The sequence below is a fragment of the Bubalus bubalis genome, chromosome 3, assembly GCF_019923935.1.
Source record: "Bubalus bubalis isolate 160015118507 breed Murrah chromosome 3, NDDB_SH_1, whole genome shotgun sequence".
In the NCBI taxonomy this organism is placed as follows: domain Eukaryota; kingdom Metazoa; phylum Chordata; class Mammalia; order Artiodactyla; family Bovidae; genus Bubalus; species Bubalus bubalis.
Genome location: NC_059159.1, coordinates 92,183,129 through 92,205,254, shown reverse-complemented (window position 1 = coordinate 92,205,254; position 22,126 = coordinate 92,183,129). Strand labels below are relative to the sequence as shown.

Sequence of the window (22,126 nt, the reverse complement as noted above, 5' to 3'; positions counted from 1 at the left end):
ACTACTCAAAATGTGCCGATTCAATTAAAAATGAAAACAGCCAAGTATGAATTTACCAATCAGGAGATTCAATAAGATTTCTCTGGAGATTTTGTGGATGTTTGACTATTTTTTAAACTGCTAAAAAATCTTTCTCAGGGTAAAGTGCAAACAGTGAAATAGTAACTTGATAAGTACAGAAAGAATACTGACTCAGGGATAGACAGAAATGGACCCAAACACACCTCTGCCAGGTGGGATAATTCTCTGCTTAGACAAGTTACTGGGCCTCTCTGAATCTCAGTACCTTTTCTGTACAATGGGAACCACACTACTTATCCTCTCATGGTATTTTAAAAGAGTTGACATTTTCCTCTAATTCAATTGTTACAAATCAAGAAAAATATAAAGTAAAATTCCTGAAATAAATGAATGATATATTCATGGATCAATAAATAATGAACTATATAAAGCATACTCCCTAATTATAATGATACTTTCCCTCATATTTAATTAAAATGTTATAATTTTCTAATAATGGTTTTGGTAAACAATTAGCATACAATAAGATCAACTACATTTTTGTAATTTATTCTGTAAATAGTTAAACTAAATTTTTATAATTTAACAAGATGCCAAATGACCAGACATTTGCTTATAAACATTTAAAATTTACTTAAAATGTAAAATATAGTCAAATTGAGACTCTGACCAAAGAAAATTTATTTTCTTTAATATCTGTCCATTTTATTAATTTAAAATGCCAAATTGCTCCCCAATCTATAAGTTTTGAAATCTTTAAGATGATTTTCATCCCAATCATACATACTTAAAGGAAGACATTATTTTCAAGAGGATTTTAAATAAAAAATAACATAGTCGCATGATAAATACAAATGATGGTTGAATTAATCTGACATCTAACATTTGAAAAACTCCTACAAATATCTCCAAGTTTATAATTTTTATTAATTTTGGATTCTGTGATTCTAACTGAAAATATTTTATTTATCCCCATTTATTTAGAAAGACACCTATTAGTTATGTTTCTGCAATTTTCTAAATATGAATTTTTGTCTCAATATTACCTGAGAATTTAGAGATTTTTTTAGTTACTATTCACAAAGAGGATGGTAATACTAATTCTTCTTGGGTTTGTAGGCCTTCTTTAGTATAAGACTTAGGCTATAAATCAATATTTACAACACAAAAATAAATCCTGATTTGGGGCACTGATTTATGGTGAATGAATTCCTTGTCTTCCTTTTTTCTTATTACCCCTTTCTCTAACTAAGGGATATATTAAAGCACTTCCTTAAAACTTCACATAGTAAAAACACATAAATCCTTGGAAGCCCATGATAGGTGGATATTTCAAAAGTAAAGATTAAGAAGAAATCTAAAAAGCATTAAGTTACTCTCAAAAACAAAGGGGTTATTGCAAAGCTATTAAAACAATCCAGCAGAGAATGTACTTTCCTGAAAAGGCAAAGCCAAGAAAAGAGAGAAATGGAAGAAAATCAGGTTCCAAACCCTTTACTTCGCAGAGTTTGTGAACCGGCCTGCTTTCTCTCAATTCTTTCTTTCCTGTGCATTTAACCGATAATCTACCAGTTTTCTCCTAAATACAGTTTAAGTAACATCACCACAAGTTTAAAAGTCAGTCTTTTTCTCTTATTTAATGAATACTTTCACATTTAAGAAAAAGAAAAAAAGAAACAAAAACCTAAGCAAGAGTTGTTAACACTTTCTTTTCCCACCTAGAGAATAAGCACTCAGCTTTAGAACTGAAGATGGTCTAGAAAAGATATATGCTGCCATCTATCTACCTGAAGGGGCATAAAGAAAATGCAGACTAAAGCTTTCACTTCCTCTGGCTAACAGAATACAGGGTCAAAGACCACGGCATACTTTGATTGTACTTTTTCTTCACAAGAAAGAAGCACAGTAATCAGTAACACAATCTCCAAAGATAATTAGGGATATCTGGGGATCTTTATACCACAGCCCAAATAACAGAAAGAACAGCAAGTTTTATGAAGAAGGTTTCTGATACTATCAAAACAACTTTACATACAAAACAAAGAGCTGGATATACCTTTTTTGTTTGTTTTAGAGAAAAATGAGTCAGGCAAGGGCTTAGGAAAAAATGGACGGGGCAGGATTGTTTGAAGAATATTCCACTACAAAACACTACTTTATAAAAAACACCAATAGTGATTTTTGTACTGAAATTACTGGTAGTTTTCTACCTTTATAGAAAATATGATAAATGTCATTACCAAAATAATAATAATAATAACCTGCTATAGTAAGGAGAGTTTTCTATTATTTAGACTTAAGAATATTTTCTATAGAGTTTATCAGTATCTTAGAGCAAATGTGACCTTAAAACCAATTTCCAATTAACTGCCTCAAGCCTTTTAGCCTTTTGTTATTCTCTTGTCCAGCAAGGATTTCCTTCATTTCTCCATCTGGTTTAACTCTACTGATACTATAAAGTCCATCACCAGTTTAATTCTCTACAGCACAATAACAGCTCTCAAACCTTACAGTTACAGGAGCATTCTTCTGTACAACTCCAAAGGGTACTGTTCACACAGATTACGATATGAGTGCTGTCTCCTGGAGTTGTGCAGTTAGGAGGCAATGATAAAATCACTTGGGAAGAAATTTTTAAACAAAACTGTATGCCAATGATACTTATGAAAGAGGAGATTGTATGAGAATAACCCTACCAATAAGAACACTACTAAAAATCAGATAAAACCCAATTAATTGGTAAATAAGCAGCTGACTGAAGACACTGAGAAGCAGCCAAACTAGCCAGGACGTAAACGACCAACATCCCAGAAAAGGTAGAAATGCACTAAGGTGAGTCCTACATTCCACAGTTTTTTACCTAAAGGTAACTGTCAACTCATAAACAGGACTGTATGAAAGGTCAAGTAAAGTGGAGGCTCAGAGCCGTCTACACTCCCCCAGAGCTGGGGAAACAACACGGCAGAAGCCCCCGTACACACTGAAGTTTCCAGCTGAAAAACCCCTGAAGGGCTACAAGATAAGAGAAGGGAGAAACGGAAACTAGTTCTTCATGAAGACAAAACCCAAATCTTAAGCCCTTACAAAGTCTCAACAAACGTAGTAAATTTCATCTTCAAAAGAACTGCTGTATTAAGACCAATGTTCTGTTATTTAGCCTTAGAAATATTTATTACACAAATTTTTGGCTGGATCAAGATGAGTCCTCTCTTATGGACTGTCCACAAAGACAAGTAAATCGTATCGTGAAAAAGAAAGCATCAACCAGGTCTTCTACAATTTGTCATATAAAATGCCTAGTATCTAACAAAACTTATCAGATGTATCAGAAGAAAGGACAAATATCTGAAACTAAAAGAGAAGAAAAAAGTCAACAGAAACAGACTCACAAGTGGATCTCAACACTGAAGATATCAGACATAAACATTAAAAGAATTTGCATTAAAATGTTCAAAATTTAATGACAAATGAAGAATTTCACCAGCGAAGTGATCTATGAAAAAATGGAAATTCTAACAGTGAGAAATGTTGTACAAAGCCAGTATTAACCAGATATAAAAACCAAATAACACTAAAAGTATAGACCCATATACCTGATGAACAAAGAAAATTCCTTAACAAAATATTAGCAAGCCAAATTCAACAATATGTTAATAGGATCACACACCATGATCAAGTGGGATTTAATCCCAGGGATGCAAAGATGCTTTGACATCTGCAAATCAATCAGTGGTTGATTGTATCAATATACTACATTAATAAACTGGAGGATAAATATATGATCTTCTCCAAGGACACAGAAAAGCACTTGACAAAATTCAATATCCATTTGTGATAGAAACTCAACAAACCAGGTATAGGGGGTAATGTATTTCAATATAATAAAGGCCATATATGACAAGCCCACAGAAACATCACACTCAATAAAAAGCTGAAAGATTTTCCTCTAAGATCAAGAATGAGACAAGAACAACCATTCTCATCATGAATATTCAACACTGGATATCAAAACAATGAGGCAAGCAAAAGAAATAAGATATTCAATTAGAAAGGAAGAAGTAAAACTGACATTATTGGCAGATTATATAGTATTACATATAGAAAACCTAGAGCCCACCAAAAAAGTGTTAGAACTAATAAATAAATCTATAAAGTTGCAGAATACAAAATTAATATACAAATATCATTCACATTTCCATAAACTAATAATAATCTATCAGAAAGTTAAGAAAATAATCCTATTGATAACTATATCAAAAAGAATTAAATACCTAGGAATAAATTCAAACAACAAGGTGAAAGATCTGATCAGTGAAGAAACTTATGAAAGAAATTGAAGACAACTAATAAAGGCAAGCTCTTCAAGACTCACAAATTGGAAAAATTAAATACTCTTAAAATGGCCCAAGTACTCAAGCAGTCTACAGAGTCAATGCAATCCCTATCACAATTTTGACTTCATTTTTTTCACAGAAATAGAACAAATAATTCTGTGTACAGAACCACAAAATATCTCAAATGACCAAAGTGATCTTAAGAAAATCCAAGCTGGAGGCATCTCATTTCCTGATTTGAAAATACATTACAAAGCTATGGCAATCAAAATGGTATGATACTGACATAAAAAGACACTGAGATCAATAGAACTGAACAGACAGCTCAGAAAAAGAAAACAAAAAACATTCTTACATGGTCAATTAACTCACGATGAAGAAGCCAGGAAGAGTCAATAGGGAAAGGACAGTCCCTTCAATAAACGGTCCTCGGGAAACTGGACAGTAACATGCAAAAGAATGAAACTGGATCCCTACTTTATACTATACACAAAAATCAGTTCAAAATGAATCAAAGACTTGAATGTAAAACCTGAAACCATAAAACTCATGGAAGAAAGGGTTTTGGGTAAGCTCCATTACACTGGTCTTGGCAATGATTTTTTGGATTTGACACCAAAAACAAAGTTACCAAAGCAAAATAAACTAGTGTGGCTACACCAAACTAAAAACCTTTTGCACAGCATAGGAAACTACCAACAAAATGAAAAGGCAACCTATGTGATGTGTAAAAATATTTGCAAATCATCTCTCTAATATGGGGTTAATATTCAAAATACATAAAGAACTCATATAACTCAACAGAAAAAAAAAAAAAGATTAAAAAAATGGCAGAGTACTTGAATAGACACTTTTCCAAAGATATACTGATAGCCAACAGGGAAATGAAGAGGTACTCAATATCACTCATCATCTGGGAAACCCAAATCAAAACCATGAGATATCACCTCACACCTGTTAGATTAGAATGGCTATCTATCATCAAAAAGTAAAAGGTAAGTGTTAACAAGGATGTGGAGAAAGGGAAACCCTTTTGCACTGTTGGTGGGAAAGTAAACTGCTCTAGCCACTATGGAAAGCAGTAAGCAGACCTCTCAAAAAATTAAAAAGAGAACTACCATATGACCCAGCAACTTTACTTTTGGGTATATATGCAAAGGAAATGAAAACAGAATATCAAAGAGATATCTGCACCTCCATGTTCACTGCAGCATTATTCATAATAGCCAAGATATGGACGCAACTGAGGCATCCATTAATGGACGAATGAATAAAAAAGATGTTTCTCACACACACACACACGATGGAATACTATTCAGCCATGAGAAAGGAGGAGATCCTGCTATTTCTGATAACATGGATATACCTTGGTGGCATTACACTAAGTGAAATAAGCCAAACGGTATCACTTACCTGTGGAAATTTTTTTTTTTTAAGTTAACTCTAGAAACTGAAAGTAGAAAAGTTCCCAGGGGCTGGAGTTGGGATAAAAGGGAGAGATAGGTAAAAGGGTACAAATTTTAGGTGTAAGATGAATAAGGTCTAAGGACCTAATATAAAACATGGTAACTACTGTTTTATCACCATATTGCACAACTGAAATTCACTGAGAGAGAAGACTTAAATGTTCTCATAAAAAAGATTAATATGTAAGGCGACAGATGTGTTAACTAGATGTGGGAATCCTTTTAAAGTATATGTGCTGTGCTAAGCTGCTTCAGTCGTGTCCAACTCTTGGCGACCCCATGGATTGTAGCCTGCCAGGCTCCTCTGTCCATGGGATTCTCCAGGCAAGAGTACTGGAGTGGGTTGCCATGCCCTCCTCCAAGGGTTCTTCCTGACCCAGGGATCAAACCCAGGTCTCCAGCATTGCAGGCGGATTCTTTACCGGCTGAGCCACCAGGGAAGCCCTTCAAAGTGTATACATACATCAAATTATCATAGTGCACAATTTAAGTATCTTATAAATTTATACATTAGTTATGCCTCAACAAAGCCAAAATAATATAAATAACTAAATCATAAAAGCAGTTAGAGAGAAAGACACATTACTTCAATGAATGAACTATAAAACAACTGACTTTACAGCAGAAATGATGGAAACCAGGAGACAAGGAAATAATATCTTTTAAAACCTGAAAATAACTCTAAACCTATAATTCTATGCCAAGCAAATAAATCATTCAAAAATGAAAGAGAAATAAAGATATTTTCAGATGAACCAGAAACTGGCAAAATTTGTTTCAGTACACTTCCACCAAAAGACAGGAAAATATATTATCAGAAAGAAGCTTAGAAACTTATGAAGTCATGAAGGATCAACAAAGCATCAATATGTGGTTAATTCTAAACAAATACTGACTTTATATAACATGCATTATAACATAATTTATAAATGAAAATTAAATCTTATCATTATTAGTTTTATTTCTACATCTATTTTATGCCCCACAATACCAAAAATGATGATGATAGGAGGGGTTCTAAAGCTACTCCATTTATTATCTTGGTAATGTTTAAAGTACCAATTTATATTAAACTTCAGAAAACCAAGGAAGAATGTTTTGATCTCTGGGAAAATCATTTTTAAAAGAGTAAAAGAAAAAAAGCCTCAGAAGGGATATGTTGGAAATTTCTTTTACTTGAAAATTTCGAAGCAGATAAGAAAAGGAGAAAAATGGAAACAAAGAATAGAGGGGTGAAGTAAAAAATAAACAGTAGGATGACAGGATTAATATCAGTCAAAATAAATGAAATAGACCATTTCAATTAGAAGACAAAGATTATCAAACTAGACTTCAAAAACAAGAGAAATATTTGGTGTCTACAAGACACAAAGACAACTGATAAAGGTTGTAAGTAAAAAGTTGAAAATACTAACCAAAAGAATAATATAGCTAAATTAATAACAGAAAACACTACAAGGCAAGAATAATTACTGCAGATAAAAAGGTATAATTTATAATGATACCAGAGTAAACTCATTAGCACAGTATTAGAATTCTAAGATTGTATGTACCTGGTGTGTCACTTCAGTCATGTCTCTTTGTGACCCAAAGGACTGTATCCCACCAGGCTCCTCTGTCCATGGGATTCTCCAGGCAAGAATTCTGGAGTGGGTCGCCACACCCTTCTCCAGGGGATCTTCCCAACCCAGGGATCAAACCTGAGTCTTTTAGGTCTCCTGCATTGGCAGGTGGGTTCTTTACCACTAGTGCCACCTGGGAAGCCCTATGTACCTGGAAACATAGCTTTAAATTATCAACATCTTAATCAATGAAATGATTAGAATTCATTTCAATGAATGCTAAGTACTATTGAACATTCATTTGCCTTCAGGTCCTTGGAATATTTAGGGCTATATATTCCAAGGATCTGAAGGAAAAGTTCAATCCCTGAGTCAGGAAGATACCCTGGAGAAAGAAATGGCAACTCACTCCAGTATCCTTGCCTAGGAAATCCCATGGACACAGGAGCATGGTGGGCTACAGTCCATGGGGTCGCAAAGAGTCGGAGACGACTGAGCAACTAACACACTAGTAAGTTTAAGTAGGTTAAAGACACCAATAATAAACATACTATATAAAAACAGTATTAGTCAAACAAAATAGTCTTTTCTTATACTGGATAACATTATGGTAAAATTCTCCTCTCCATTACCTAACTTAAAAATATTACAAATCACTTCATTCAGAAAATACACCATAAACAGGGTTAAAACACAAAGGATTATTCAATAGGATGCCAAATGCTCTCAGAACTATCATAACATAAACCCTTTGGGTTTCAATTTCATTATCTCTAACATAAAGGTAATTATAAAAACATCCTACTTAATACAACAAGGATACTATAAACCTTGAACAATTCCTGCTCAGCACTACTAGCTAAAACTCTGTAAGGTCCCTAGAACTATCTGTAATTTACTGCTATAACCAAAGTAGCTTTATCACAACCAATATGATAGAACTAATTATTTGATTTTCATCTGGTAATCCTACTAATAATAATTATGATTTTTAAGAATTTTAAAATTACCTGTATTGTTTATACAAGTGATTGCTCTAAAGAAACTCAGGTTTGAATTTTTAAAATCCAACTTGTACTGCCTTTTTATATTTTCATCCTGGACTTTACATTTCTTAATAAACCTTTACTACGCTGCTAGTCTTTTGTCAGTATGCATGTAAATACATGTCTATGTATATGTTTCTAAGTATATTGTATCATCTGTAATCAGTTTTTCCATTTAAAAAAAAAGGGCTCTTTCCTCTAAGTGGTAGTAATTTTTCCAGAGTTTCTACCTTTCGTTTGAAGAGACAAATCAGTTTGTAATTTGTAATGTCTTAATCCTTCACTTACATATTACCATTATATTCTTATTTGAGTGTTGGAACTTTTTTATTCTGTCATTGATCTCCTAGTAATATTGTTAAACAGTCTGTTAAATGTTCATAAAAATTAAAAGGGGCAAAGACAAATTGTGCCCTTCTTCTGAGAGCTTTCACCAAAATCAAATGTAACATAAATTGAAAATCTCTTATCTACCAAGAACTTTTACATGTGTTATCTCATTAAATCTCATTACTATTCACATTTTTCAAGTGGATATTATAATTCAGAAAGGTTAAAGGATGTGTCAAAGCTTATACTCACAATAAGAAAAGCCAGGCTTAATTCTAGGTGTGTCTATTTATAAAATCAAGATCTTTCCACTACCAGAAGCTGGTAAATGCAAGATAAAAAGCACAACACCTAATCTTTTAGGCTTTTCAGGACATATGCCTCTGTCACAGCTACTTAGCTCTGCTGTTGTATTACAAAGGCAATTGCAAACAAAACATAAATTAGAGTAGCTATGTTTCAAACAAAACTTTATTAATAAAAACAGGTAGCGGGTCAAATTTATCCCAGCACCCATAGTATGCCAATCCCTCCACAGTGCCACGCTGCATTCCCTCCTAGAGAAACTCTACTAGCCTTTCATTAATACCACTAGATTCTACCTCTCTCTCCATTCTTAAAACATTCTGATCGTAATCTTACAGGTACATTTTTATTTTAAAGCTCTTCTATTAGGCTCATCTATTGAATATTTGAAACAGGTTACTTGGAAAATACATATAACCTTTTACATGTTCTAACTACAATACCAAATACATCAGAAATTAATCTATTATTGAGATTCAAACCCAAGGAGTCTGGCTTTAAAGTCACACTCACATCTAGGCCACCTCACATGGTGTGGGAATTAAAAGAAATGACACGTGCAGAAAGCACTTTGCTGACCCTAAATGACTCTTTAAATATTAACTGCTGTTGTTTTAGGGCTTCTGATCTGGATGCTTTGGGTGACCATTCTTTTGTACCTGGTTTTATCAGAAAGTAAAGTCAAAATATAAGAAAGCATAAAAAAGAAATTCATCTGTAAGATAAAACATTTCTAAGACTATAGTATTAGTATGCACTAAATTCTCAGTGTGATAAATGTCAAACACCTATATTTACAGTTCTCCCCCTTGAACTTTTTTAAGTTATTTGCATCTAATTTTAATTGCTCATTCTGCATTTAATACGTAGAATTACCTTGACAAGGCCCACTAATATATGCAACCAAGCAACAACAGTAAATATCCTTTTAATTACACAAAATGATCATGTGTACAAAAAAGATCTAAATACACAGAACTCAAAGACCTTCTCTCAACTGTTCCATTATTACAAAATTTAGTTGTATGTGCCATCACTAAGCTTGTTATTTTTAATGGAAAAGACTTAAAGAGTATAAAATGACTTAAATAGGAAATTTAAAAAAACACCCTTCTTCATCAGAAATTCTTTTTTTTAATTTTATTTTATTTAACTTTACAATATTGTATTGGTTTTGCCATATAAATTCTATTCCTCTTCCCTGTCTCCTTCCCTATCTTGCTTCCTGTAAGCACACATACTCTCTCTCTCTCACACACACACCCATACACAGTGCATTCTAAAAACACAATCTAAGTCAAAATGGCACACAGGATCAGGCTGAAGTACAAGTTCTACAAACAAAGCACAAGAGATACAATTCAGAAAACACAAACCCAGATTCAAATCCCAGTCTACAACTAAAACCAGTTGAATAATCACTTCCTAGTTTTGTGCCTTCGGTAACTACTTATTTAACCACTATTAGTCTATTTCCTCATCTATAAAAAGTGGAGGAAAAATCCTACCCACCTCATGGGATTGTGGTGAGCATTTAAGTGAGAATTAAAATCCCATGTCCATAGCCCAGTGCTGACAACACAGTCAAGACTTAAAACTCCTGGTTGACGCTATTACTACTACTACCTTTAACACCACCGTTCGGGGCAAATCTTATTAACATATATTGTAGTTCCTCTACAAAGTGGGAAAAGCGTTGCCTCAAATGGATATATAACAAAAACTTTTTAAAGCATCTGCAAATTCATCTTATCACCAATGTTAAACGTTGGAGTTGGGGTGTGGGGGGACAAATCCTTTTCTCAAAATGTTCCTTTGAGAACTTTTAAGAATTAAACAAGTCTATTTTTACTCCTGAAAAGAAATAAGAAGTCAACCTCTTTCACTTTGCTTTTCATTACTGTAGATTTAAAACGAAAATATGTATACATTGAGAGATCTAATATGTCACTTTTTAAAGAACTCGACACTAGCAAGTAATCATAAATAGATTTGGTTAAAAGGCAATATCAGAATAGGTCCATTTTCTCAATTCCAATACATTTTAAAACGCACCAATTTGAGGGTTTATGTTCATTACTCTTGTTTTCGATTTTCTACACTTTTAAAAGCACCGCATGTTAATAACTATATACTACAGCTGTTCTAACATTAATGGATATAAACATTCTTACCAAATTACGCTTTTTTAGCGGAAGAAAGTAATAATAGTGGCAGAAAGAAAACATCAGTGCGTAGCAAGTAAGAAGTTCAGTGTAGAAACACAATTGCAGAAAAAGCCAATGGTTATCTTCACCAACACAATTGTTAATCCTGAAGAAAAAAAAAAGGGAAAAAGAAAAAATATTTCAAACTTTAATAAGGTGTTAATTTTAGGATGGTAAAACTAGAAATAAGCACAAACAACTTCTTAAGTGCTTAAGTTCATAGAGATAAGCCCAACCCACTCAAACCTAAAAGCAAAGAGTATATAAGAAAAGACATGACATAAAAACGCCATCTCACATTTGTAAAGCACATTCTACTTGTCAAAGAAGTCCTGCATATGATTCCCCATTCAACTCAACAACAAGCCAGCGAGGCAGGAAGAACAGATGGCAATCTCCTTGCTTCACTGATACAAAAGAGGAACAGAGGAGTTAGGACAACTGCCAGAGGATGTACAGTTAGGAGAGACCGTGGTCAAGAGAACAAGAACCCTCTTCTGTACACTGCTCTTTCACTGCAGCATTCAAGCTATGGAGATAAAGCTGAATGATATGAAGCAAAGTAACTTAAGCCTGCCATTCTGACACACTGCTAAGCATTCACAATTTTTCTTACTTTTACAGTCTAACCCTTGGTGGCTGAAAATAAACATACATTCAAAAGTATATATAAATTCTTAGAACTACATTTCCACCAATACAACAATGAACCAAAACTAGGAAAAAGGATTAATGTTAGAATTCCAAAAATTCAAGATTAATGCAAGCTGAATATTTTATTGTTCCAAAGTCATTGTATCTAAATTTTCTAAATACAATTCCAGCAGAAAATCCTAGTTCAAAACTACAAATTATCTTTCACAATGTTTTATTTTCAACATATTATAGCATTATACTGCCACTGTTTGAAAAAATAATAAATAGGGCCAAATTCCTAACTTAAATTGTATTAAAGATGTGCTGTCTATTTTTTTAACTGAACAGAAAACCTGAAAGAGGTATTTCTTAGACTGAAGAATTCATGCTGAATAAACAAGAAAACTTCCTGTGTTTTGTTATCTGTAAGCAGGGCTACCAGAGAAGAGTACTTCTGTGTGCATTCAAAAATACTCTCCAATAGCTTAAAAGATGCTTTATCCTTGCCCCACCATTTCTGTCCCCCCAAAATCTGAGATATAACTGCTATGAACACTGCATTCTTCTTAAGAATAGAACTGTAAAAAACACTACTATCATCTACATGTAAAAACTGTTTTGGTAACAAATTCCTTAGAAAGAGTGATCAGAGTCAAAAATAGAGTAAATTTTGAGGTCATCAAGAGAACTGACCTCTAAATCTAAACCTGGTAAGCAGTTAAGATAATGCAATTTCTGAAAATACCAAAAATTCTCCTTGCTTCTGCTTCACACTGTACATTTCCCTCACTCTCTGAATAGCTCAGCAACGCTTTATTAGGGAATTCAAGCACGTAAGTCCCTATATCTATTCATGACCCTGATCTACCCTCTTTTCCTATCTACAGCTCTTTGTACTTCCACTCTTCTTCTCACCAGGGCTCTGAGAAGATGACTAAAACTGTGGAAACAGAAGGCCTAGGAACAGAGAGCTCTCCCCAGTCCTAGAATTTTGGTTAAAAAGAACTTTATTTGGTCACCAAGTCAGTCTTAATTCCTTGAAAATAAATAAATAATATCACTAATCTATATAATCTATATATACTACTCTATAAAGTTATAAAATAGTTGATTATTTTTTAAGCTTAAATTACTGCATTCACATAAAAGGAAATATCGATATCCAACCATCATGAACACTGATTATATTTTAATCAGAAAATTATATATATATATTATATATATATATAATCCAAAAAATTATATAAAATTGAGTTTTTCAGTGTGATTATCACTTACCTGAATACATGTTTCACACAGCTTTTAAAAGCAAACCCTATTACTATTGTAACTGTAAACAGATCACTGAAGTTTATAAAATCATTTGAGAATTAATCTGAATAAATTCCAGGCACATTTTTAAAACACCAACTGTATGTTATATACTAAACTATGTTGTGATGGAATTTTAAACCTTTTTACATAGTAACACAGTGCTCTTATTTTTTCTGAGTCTCAGGAAATTATCTTCTAGTCAAATAATCATTTTATAGTGAAAACCATCTTCCCACTAAAAGCTTGCTGATAACTTGTGCTATCAAAAATAAAGGAAGCTCTAAATGATTAGCATTACTAGACAAAACTAAAATCTACCCTTGAGACAACCTCAAGATAAATGCAGTTATAAATTTAAGAAGATTATTATGTAGCTAACTTTGTATACATGTGTGTATAAACATAAATATACATGTATATAGATATATTTATAAAGTGCTACACCATACCAGTTTAAATATTTATGCAGAGATCCCATGCTAGAAAAACAGAATTAAATACAATATCTTTTCACAGATTTTTGTGACAGCTTTGAAATGAGATACAATGCGGAACTCTCACAGCATTTGTTTTCAAAAATTGTTTCTCAACTGAACATTTTCTTTAAATATTACAAGAGAGCCCCCTACTGACCAAAAATGTTGGCAGTCAGCAAAATCAACTCTCACTTTTTTTTTTTTGCTTCTAGCTAGCCAGAGGAGCCTGGTGGGCTGCAGTCCACAGGGTCACTAAGAGTCAGACACGACTGAGCGACTTCCCTTTCACTTTTCACTTTCATGCATTGGAAAAGGAAATGGCAACCCACTCCAGTGTTCTTGCCTGGAGAATCCCAGGGATGGGGGAGCCTGGTGGGCTGCCGTCTATGGGGTCGCACAGAGTTGGACACTACTGAAGCGATTTAGCAGCAGCAGCAGCAGCAGCATCTAATATTAATCCCTATATCCAACACACAACACTGAAAAAAAGGCTTAAAGGAAGTGAAATGAGGTATAAGGTATAAGAAATGTTACTCTTTAATTAAATTGGAAGGGAAATACAAACAATGAGATGTATATGGTTTACATTACAGTTAGAAACAATAACAGCTGCTATCTTTATATTTAAGTACTCTCAATATGTCTTATACTATACTAAATGCTTTACCTATACTGACTCATTTAATAAAACCACTTTAGTTCTTTTGTATATTTGGGTGCATGTTAATTTTTAGTTTTCTGCTCAAATATCTCCTTGTTAGAAAAATCTCTGAAAAAATGACCCTGGGAGTTGATAGAACCATATGATCAATTAAAGGTCTCCTTATAAAAAGGCTTTCTTAAACTGTATAACTCTGATATAACCTTTGTTTAAATCTGCTAAGTACCAAGATCTATTTTTTACTACATTTTTTTTTCAAAAGTGAATTATTCATTTCTTACCATGGACAGTGATGATCCATTCTCCTAACACAGTGGCCACAGCGGCTGCAGTGATGGGAACGCTTCGGTCTCATCAAATTACACTTGTTACACAATTCCCAGAACTCCCTTTCTAGAGAAGGAAATTAAAATTCATTTAGTAAAGGAACATGAGTAATGTTGAAATTTAGCAACAAGTGTTTAGAAGAGTTATAGGAATTCTTCGAGACATGTGCCTAAGTCTCTATTGTAAATGTTTGCCGTAAACGTTGCTTCTCTATTCTCTGCATGTTTTATTTTGTACATTTCTAATTTTAAACATTATAAAATAAGACTGTTAATAGTCAAAAGGGATAAAAAAACAGCGTATTTGGGTTTAAGTATATTGCTGTAAGTAAAATCTAATGACAAAACTCTTATTTAGAATCAAATTAGTATGTTAAAACAGAATTTTATTGAAACAAGTTAATTTCTAGAAATTTATTATCTAATGGTTCTAAAGAAGAGATAATGCTGAGTACTGGTTTCATAGATTAGTAAGTCAAAATCAACTGCATAAACAGAGATGGCATGCCCCCAAACTTCCCACACAAAACCATATTTTGAATGGATTTATTTGGGAATATTTATGACAGAGGGATGGAAAAACAGTTCAGATGCATTTAAGAGGTACTAAAATAGTTTCAGAAGTGAAGAAGATTACAAGAAAATACTCTTTAATGGAAATAAAGGAGTCCTTTACAAAACTCTATCCTACCACCAAGTACGTTTCCTCTAGTCTGCTGTGAACGAGCACACAACTAGGCTTGGTGCTAAAGACATGAAGTTTACAGGAATAAAGGAAAAAGTAATTTCTTTCCATTAAGAACTGCTCTAGCTAGAGCCATTAAAAACTCTACGGGACTGTCATCTACCAAGACAACTGTTATACAGAATATATAATCTTAATATCTCTTGACATGGAATTTTACCTTTATAACAATTCTTAAACTTTGTATCACTTATGGAAAACTATACCCTAACCTCACTAAAATTACGGGTATAGTAAAATCAACACAACTTCAATACTCCAAGTGAATATTAATATATGCAAAGTGTGACCGAGCACACCATAGTCACTAAATCCTTGCTAAAACATGACAAGTTTAATTTTTTTAATGAAAGATTCTAAACATAAATAACAAAAGAGAAGAGTACATAGTTTTCAATTTTTTAAAAAGATATCCTACTTTAATTCCATTATTTCTAGTTAAATGACCAGAAGAAGTAAGATCAATATACTGGAATTTTATAGTAAAGTGTTGGAAAAACATTCTGCTACAAACATCTCTGGAGAAATCAATAAAGCATGAATAACAGCTATAACAAATTAATTGCTCTCAATGAAAGTTGAGATATTTTTTACATTTAAAATATTTCATTTTAAAATAAAATTCTCTTCCATTTCTTACTTACAATTCTTATTTTAATGAAAACATACTACATGAGAGAGCAACAATATTGAAGCTTATTTAGGTACAATTAAACTACTGTTATTTAACTGTTGGTGAAATAGAAACTCATTTCATATGTAGCATAATACAATGTCACATACATATCACTTTTTTCCCCACTTAACTAGATGTTCCCAAATATCCCAATGTTAAAACTCTGAATTCACATATTTCAAGGAATATGTGAAGGTGAGCCCATTTTCATTGAAAGATAACATGAAAACTATGTTCTCAAACCAGCTCCTTAAAAAAATAAATATGAGGTATTCACTATTGGCAATTTCAGCATAAAATATTCCAAAGAATAAATTATTTATTTCATCCTTAAAATGCTGTACTCTCAGGAAAAAACAGAGAATTTGGCTATAGTTAGAGAAAGACTGTAATTCATTCTGTGGTGTAAACTAAGGTTGGCAAACTACAGTCCACAGGTAAACCCAGGCCATCACCTGTTTTGGGGTGATCCATGAGCTTCCCAGGTGGTGTTAGTAGTAAAGAACCCACCTGCCTAATGTAAGAGATGTAAGAGATGACTGGGTCAGAAAGATCCCCCGGAGAAGGGCATGACAACCCACTCCAGCATTCTAGCCTAGAGAATCCCATGGACAGAGGAGCCTGGAGGGCTACAGTCTACAAAGAGTCGGACAAAGCTGAAGCAACTTAGCATGCATGTGTGAGCTAAGAGTGTTTTTAACAATTAAATGATTGAAAATAATAATAACAATAACAATTTGTGGCATGTAAAAATCTTGGAATTTAAATTCCATGTCCATAAAGAAAGCTTTATTTAAACACAGCCATGCCCATTCTTTTACATACTGTGTATGTTGGCTTTGGGGCTACCATGACAGAGCAGAGGAGTTGTGACAGAGACTATATGGTTCATAAAGCTAAAAATATCTATCTGGCACTAATGCTACAGTAGAATTTGCTGACCTATGGTCTGGACCATAAATTTGTTCAAACAAAGAGTTTGAGTCATTTAATGCTCAATTTAAGATACAAAAATCTAAAATGAAGATGCACATTTTATACACACAAGCACACACATGTTCATGTTTTTAGAAAGGAAAAAAAAATCACTATTTTTAAAATTCAGAAATTTCAAGTATCATCTATGTTTTTGCTTTGCAGAACAAGAAAAAAGCCATTCATCTTAACCTACCCTATGTATCCAGAAACCATTTCTTAGTCTTCTCCCTTTTTTCTTCTTCAGGATTTATTCAAGTCCTAATAGAATCTTGGTGACTGATACATTCTGGTGTCTGATGATTACCTGTAAGACTTTTGCACTACTCATCTAACAAAATAAAAGCCTATGGGAGACAGAATCCACCCGCTCATTTATGGCAGCTATATAGAAAGTTAAAAATTAAGATACATTTTTTAAAGGAAAGAAAAATCAAAACATAAAACAAAAGAAAAAAGGTAAAATCTATAAATGATCCTCTTTAATATAAGGTAAACAGTATCATATTGTTTAACAGGGAAACTTACTAATGCTAATTGCATGAAAGACTATAAAGACAGATCCGGTTTGGTTTGGTTTATCCCTCAAAAAGGAACAAATCACCTTCCATTTGAGTCTTTTGAAAGACTCACATATTAGGGGGACTTTTCTCAATGACTATATTTCAGATCACAAAGTAATGTTTTGGGGAGAAAAATATAACTTGAAACTAAAAAAAATCAATACAAGGATTGGGTCTTAATAGAGGTTTTCTGGCAGAACTGGTTGGTAATGCAAGAAATAAATGAACAAACAAAACAGAAACAGACTCAAGAAACAAAAAACAAACTAGTGGTTTCCAGAGGGAGAGGGGTGGGCGTGGGGCAGAATAAGTGAAGGGGACTAAGAAATACAAATTTTCAGCTATAAAATAAGTAAGCCACAGGGATGCAAGGTACAACAGGGGGTGTACACAACAATAAAAAAATAAAAACCAAGCGGCACTAGTGATGACAGAAACGGAAGTCTAACATGCAAGTCAGGAGCTTAATGGTGCAAATGCTCCAAGACTGGCTGTGCTAATGGTTGCACAAATCTGTGTATACATAAAAGACACTAAACTGTACACTTTGAATAGGTGAATTATACGATGTGTGAATTACACTCAAAGTTGTTTTTTAAAAGGTAAGAGACTAAATAAAATCATTTCATAAAATTCAAAAATGACAAAAAGTAATATTTCTGTATTTCAAACATGCATGTAATTTAAATAGACATTTAATAGTTTCATTTGACTATTCCATCTACATATCCCAAAGTTTATAAAATCGAATTTTTGGGATCTTCACACGGAAGCGTTCTCCTATATTCAAATTGCCTCATACTTGGTGGGTCATATAGAAACTAAGTTACTATGTTTAAAAAAACAGAAAGGCATGTAAAATATTTCAGAAAGGCATGTAAAAATTTTTTAAAGTAGCTAAAATAATAAAAGCATTAGGGTTTAAGTTTTCTTTTCTAAGGAAACCTGCTCACCCTTAAAACAATGCTGAATACAGGTCACTATTTTGTAGACCCCAACACTGTAGTCATTATTTTTCACTATTAAATTTTTATTTTTTTAACTAAGTTAAAACTATATCTACACAATCATCAAGTAACTGAGCAAAAAGCACAGGATAGCTTTAATTAATTTCCTTCAAACCAAAGCAAAGATGAATAAAGAGGTAAGATAATTCATCTGTAAGAGGATTCATGGTAAAAAAGATGATGGAGACAAGGATCTGGGCTTCACAGCAACTCTGTAACAACCTACTGTATGACCTGTGAAGGACAATCCATGCTCCTGATTTACGCAGTCTACCCACCTCATACAACACTGTGAGGATCATATGACAGGAGATACCAAAAGACTTTGGAAACATTAAAATGTGATAAATAAATGCGTGGATTTTTTTTTTTGGGGGGGGGGGTGTTGGGCAAAGGGGAATTCTCCACTGAAGAAAAACAGCTCAAATGTCAATGAGAGCAGATATAATGCAGATAACCAAAAGGTTGGCAAGATGCCATGGTGTCCTCATCACTCGAGCCTATAAATTAAAGGTAACACAGCAGCTTCAGGTGGATTCAATCTGGCCCTCAGGTATAATCTGTTTGGTACTCATTAAAAACAATGCTTTCAAAATTTTGAATTAGTTGCTAATATTTTTCAAAATCATAAAATGTCTCATAAAAATTGAGATTCTGTGTTTTCTCTTCAAAAATTCCAAGATCTAAAAATACCCGTCCTGCATGACAATTTCAGTGTAGCTGATGAGTGCCACTTCCTTTAGATAAGCTAGGAGATTTTCAAGATGAAATAGTTCCTCCCTGGCCCCTTTCACTTATTTGTACTATCTGACAGATGTAGGCATTTGAATATTTGACCACAGCACACTGAAGTTTTCATCAGAAATGAGTCCTGAGTTAGGAAAACCCTGCTTCCTTGATTTTCTGGGAACATCAGGTTTTAGAGTTGAAGTAGAAAAATACATGTATCAATATTTTAGACAGTCTTTTGTTTTAGGTTAGTTGAGAAGAGAGATTCTATACAAATTCCAGACTGCCATCCTCCCTGCCCAAACACAGGCGGGCGCGCACACACACACAATAACCATTAAGTGACAGTGATACTGTTCTACAATTAATAAAAACTAAATACTCAAGATTATTTTCAGAAATGTCTACAGCTACATAAATATCAGTGTCATTCCCACTTAATCATTAAAAGTGCAAGGCCCATTAAGCCCCAAAATCATGGATCTCAAAAAACAATCACAAACTCAAAGGAGGCTAAGTGACTTGCCACTTAAACTAATTTTGGAAAGAATGACTACATTGCTTTCCAAACTTCTATGCATTAGATTCACCTGGGATCTTTCAAAAGCATGGATACCTGGCTCTTACCCCTAGACATTCTGATTTAATTAATATGGGATGTGATTTGGACATTGAGGTTTTTTAAAGCTCCCTAGGTGATTCTAATGTACAGCAAGTTCAGGAACTACTGAATTACTATAAAAATTCTCTGGTTCTATAATGTATAAAAAAGACATATAAATTTGTTCCTAGAAGAAAGTACAGGGTTCTCAAAAATTACATAGCAAATGTTCAAAAGCAAAACTCAGGAAAGAGGCTAAGGGAGGTTTACTATATCTGGCAAGCAATACATTTTTAATTTATTTCTGTGATCTAAATGGTTACTATGCAATAAGGTGACCAAAAATTACTTCCATTGACACTAGAACAAAAGGCTTTCAAATTTTTCACTGAATTTTTCCAACTTGGAGAAATACAAACAATAGCATTATAATACAACAGATATTTATTTTGTAAATATTTGTAAATACATCGTAAGCAATATTATACTTATAATATCATGAGGCAAGGGGCATCATCAAAAACTCCTCTACTAAATAAAGATGTAATTTTTCAGAGAATATCATTCAACAAATATTTACCCAGCAATTATTACTAAGTGACAGAGACTGTTTAAGCCCTAAAGATACAGTACTGAACAAAATAAGAAAACAAAACAAAAAATCTACACCCTCACAGAGGTGATACAGATCTAGAGTGGGAGCAGTGAGAGACAAATAAAGAACTAAACTGAAAAGGAGGGCCAGAGATGGCAGATACGAGGAGTAAGCTGGGACTTGTGGCTTTAAATTGAGAAATCTGGAAAGAAAACACTTGAGAAGAGACACGAAAGTGGCTTAGATGACATATGTAATTAATGTACTAAAGGCAATAATATACATTAATAAAGAGGATAATTCTGCCATAGTAAAACTGATGAGTCTGAAGAGCACCATACCTCCATGTGGGATCTTTGGGTTCTCAGGGAGTCTTCCTGGATCAGTTATTGAGGCCCTCACTAAAGCAACCAGACAAAACATGGCAATGCCATAGAATACTTGAAAATAAACAAATGAATAAAATTAGCAATTACCCTTCAAAATGTTTTTTGACAAGCATGTTTAAAGGCTAAAAGTATATTTTAATTAACAGCATCAGCCTAAATTCTCAGAGATAAGATGGAAAAACAATTAACTCATTTCATCCATCAAATAATACTGCCAAGAGGACTTTCTAAAATATACTAATTTTAAATAGTTATTTTGCATAACAATTGATAAACGTGTTATAAATCAGATTCTTTATTAACAGAAATTAATGGTATATTAACAGAAACTAATTTCTTTTAATTACTACATATACTATATTTGATAGAATCAAAGCAGCATTTTTAAACCTATTCTAGAATTAAACTTCTTCATTAACTCTAACTGGCTAGCTTCAAAATTACATTGGATTAGTGATGTTCAATTGCTCTTTTCAATAGATCTTGAGATTCTTAATCTGAAAATACAGAATTTAGAAACTTTTGTATTTTACAATGAATAAAACTTTAAATTATATACATTTATACATGTACTTTAATTATCTAAATTTAAATTGTATAACAGAAACATTAAAAATATACACACACCTACATAAATAGAACTATTGTGCCAGTGTAGCTTTAAACAAAATGGTATTTGTAGATTTTGTAGAGTTAGATATGAAGATATGCCAATTACCTTACCCTGCAAAAAATATAAAGATCATTCTTTTAAAATGAGTAAATAATTTCATATTAATGGCACTGAATAATATTAAAAGGAAGGTTATTATAGTGGTATTACACTCCAAAAATATTCACAATGAGAAAAAATCTTTAATTATACAAGAAAATAAAGATTTAGAAACTTACTTATTATTAATATGCCTGGAATATGTCCTTCTTCATAGTGAGGAAAGAGGACAATCTTAGGAATTAAAAAAAAGTTGTATAACCAGACAAAGACAATCAAACCCATGCAGCACCAACCATGTGGGTCAACAACAAAGTGAATCCGGAGACCCATTCTGCAGCCCTATGACTGCCTACCAATCCACAAGCGAAGATGAACCTAAGGAAAGGGAAAAAGAAAAAAATTACTTATATAGGAAAAATTATCGGACTAAAACAAAACTACCTTAT

The 22,126-nt window shown here is 33.1% G+C and overlaps 1 protein-coding gene across 3 annotated transcripts in view; it reads right to left on the bottom strand.

Moving 5' to 3' along the window:
* The window catches only part of ZDHHC21 (zinc finger DHHC-type palmitoyltransferase 21), a 74,933-nt gene that overhangs the window by 33,536 nt on the left and 19,271 nt on the right, over nt 1-22,126 (bottom strand). For all 3 annotated transcript variants that reach the window (XM_044939847.2, XM_006061265.4, XM_006061268.4), the window contains 4 exons: nt 21,857-22,055; nt 20,918-21,016; nt 14,641-14,752; nt 11,240-11,378 (listed from right to left, as the gene is read on the bottom strand). In XM_044939847.2, coding sequence (XP_044795782.1) covers nt 11,240-11,378; nt 14,641-14,752; nt 20,918-21,016; nt 21,857-22,010 — 504 coding nt within the window. In that variant the 5' untranslated portion in view covers nt 22,011-22,055. The remainder of the gene's footprint in view (nt 1-11,239; nt 11,379-14,640; nt 14,753-20,917; nt 21,017-21,856; nt 22,056-22,126) is intronic.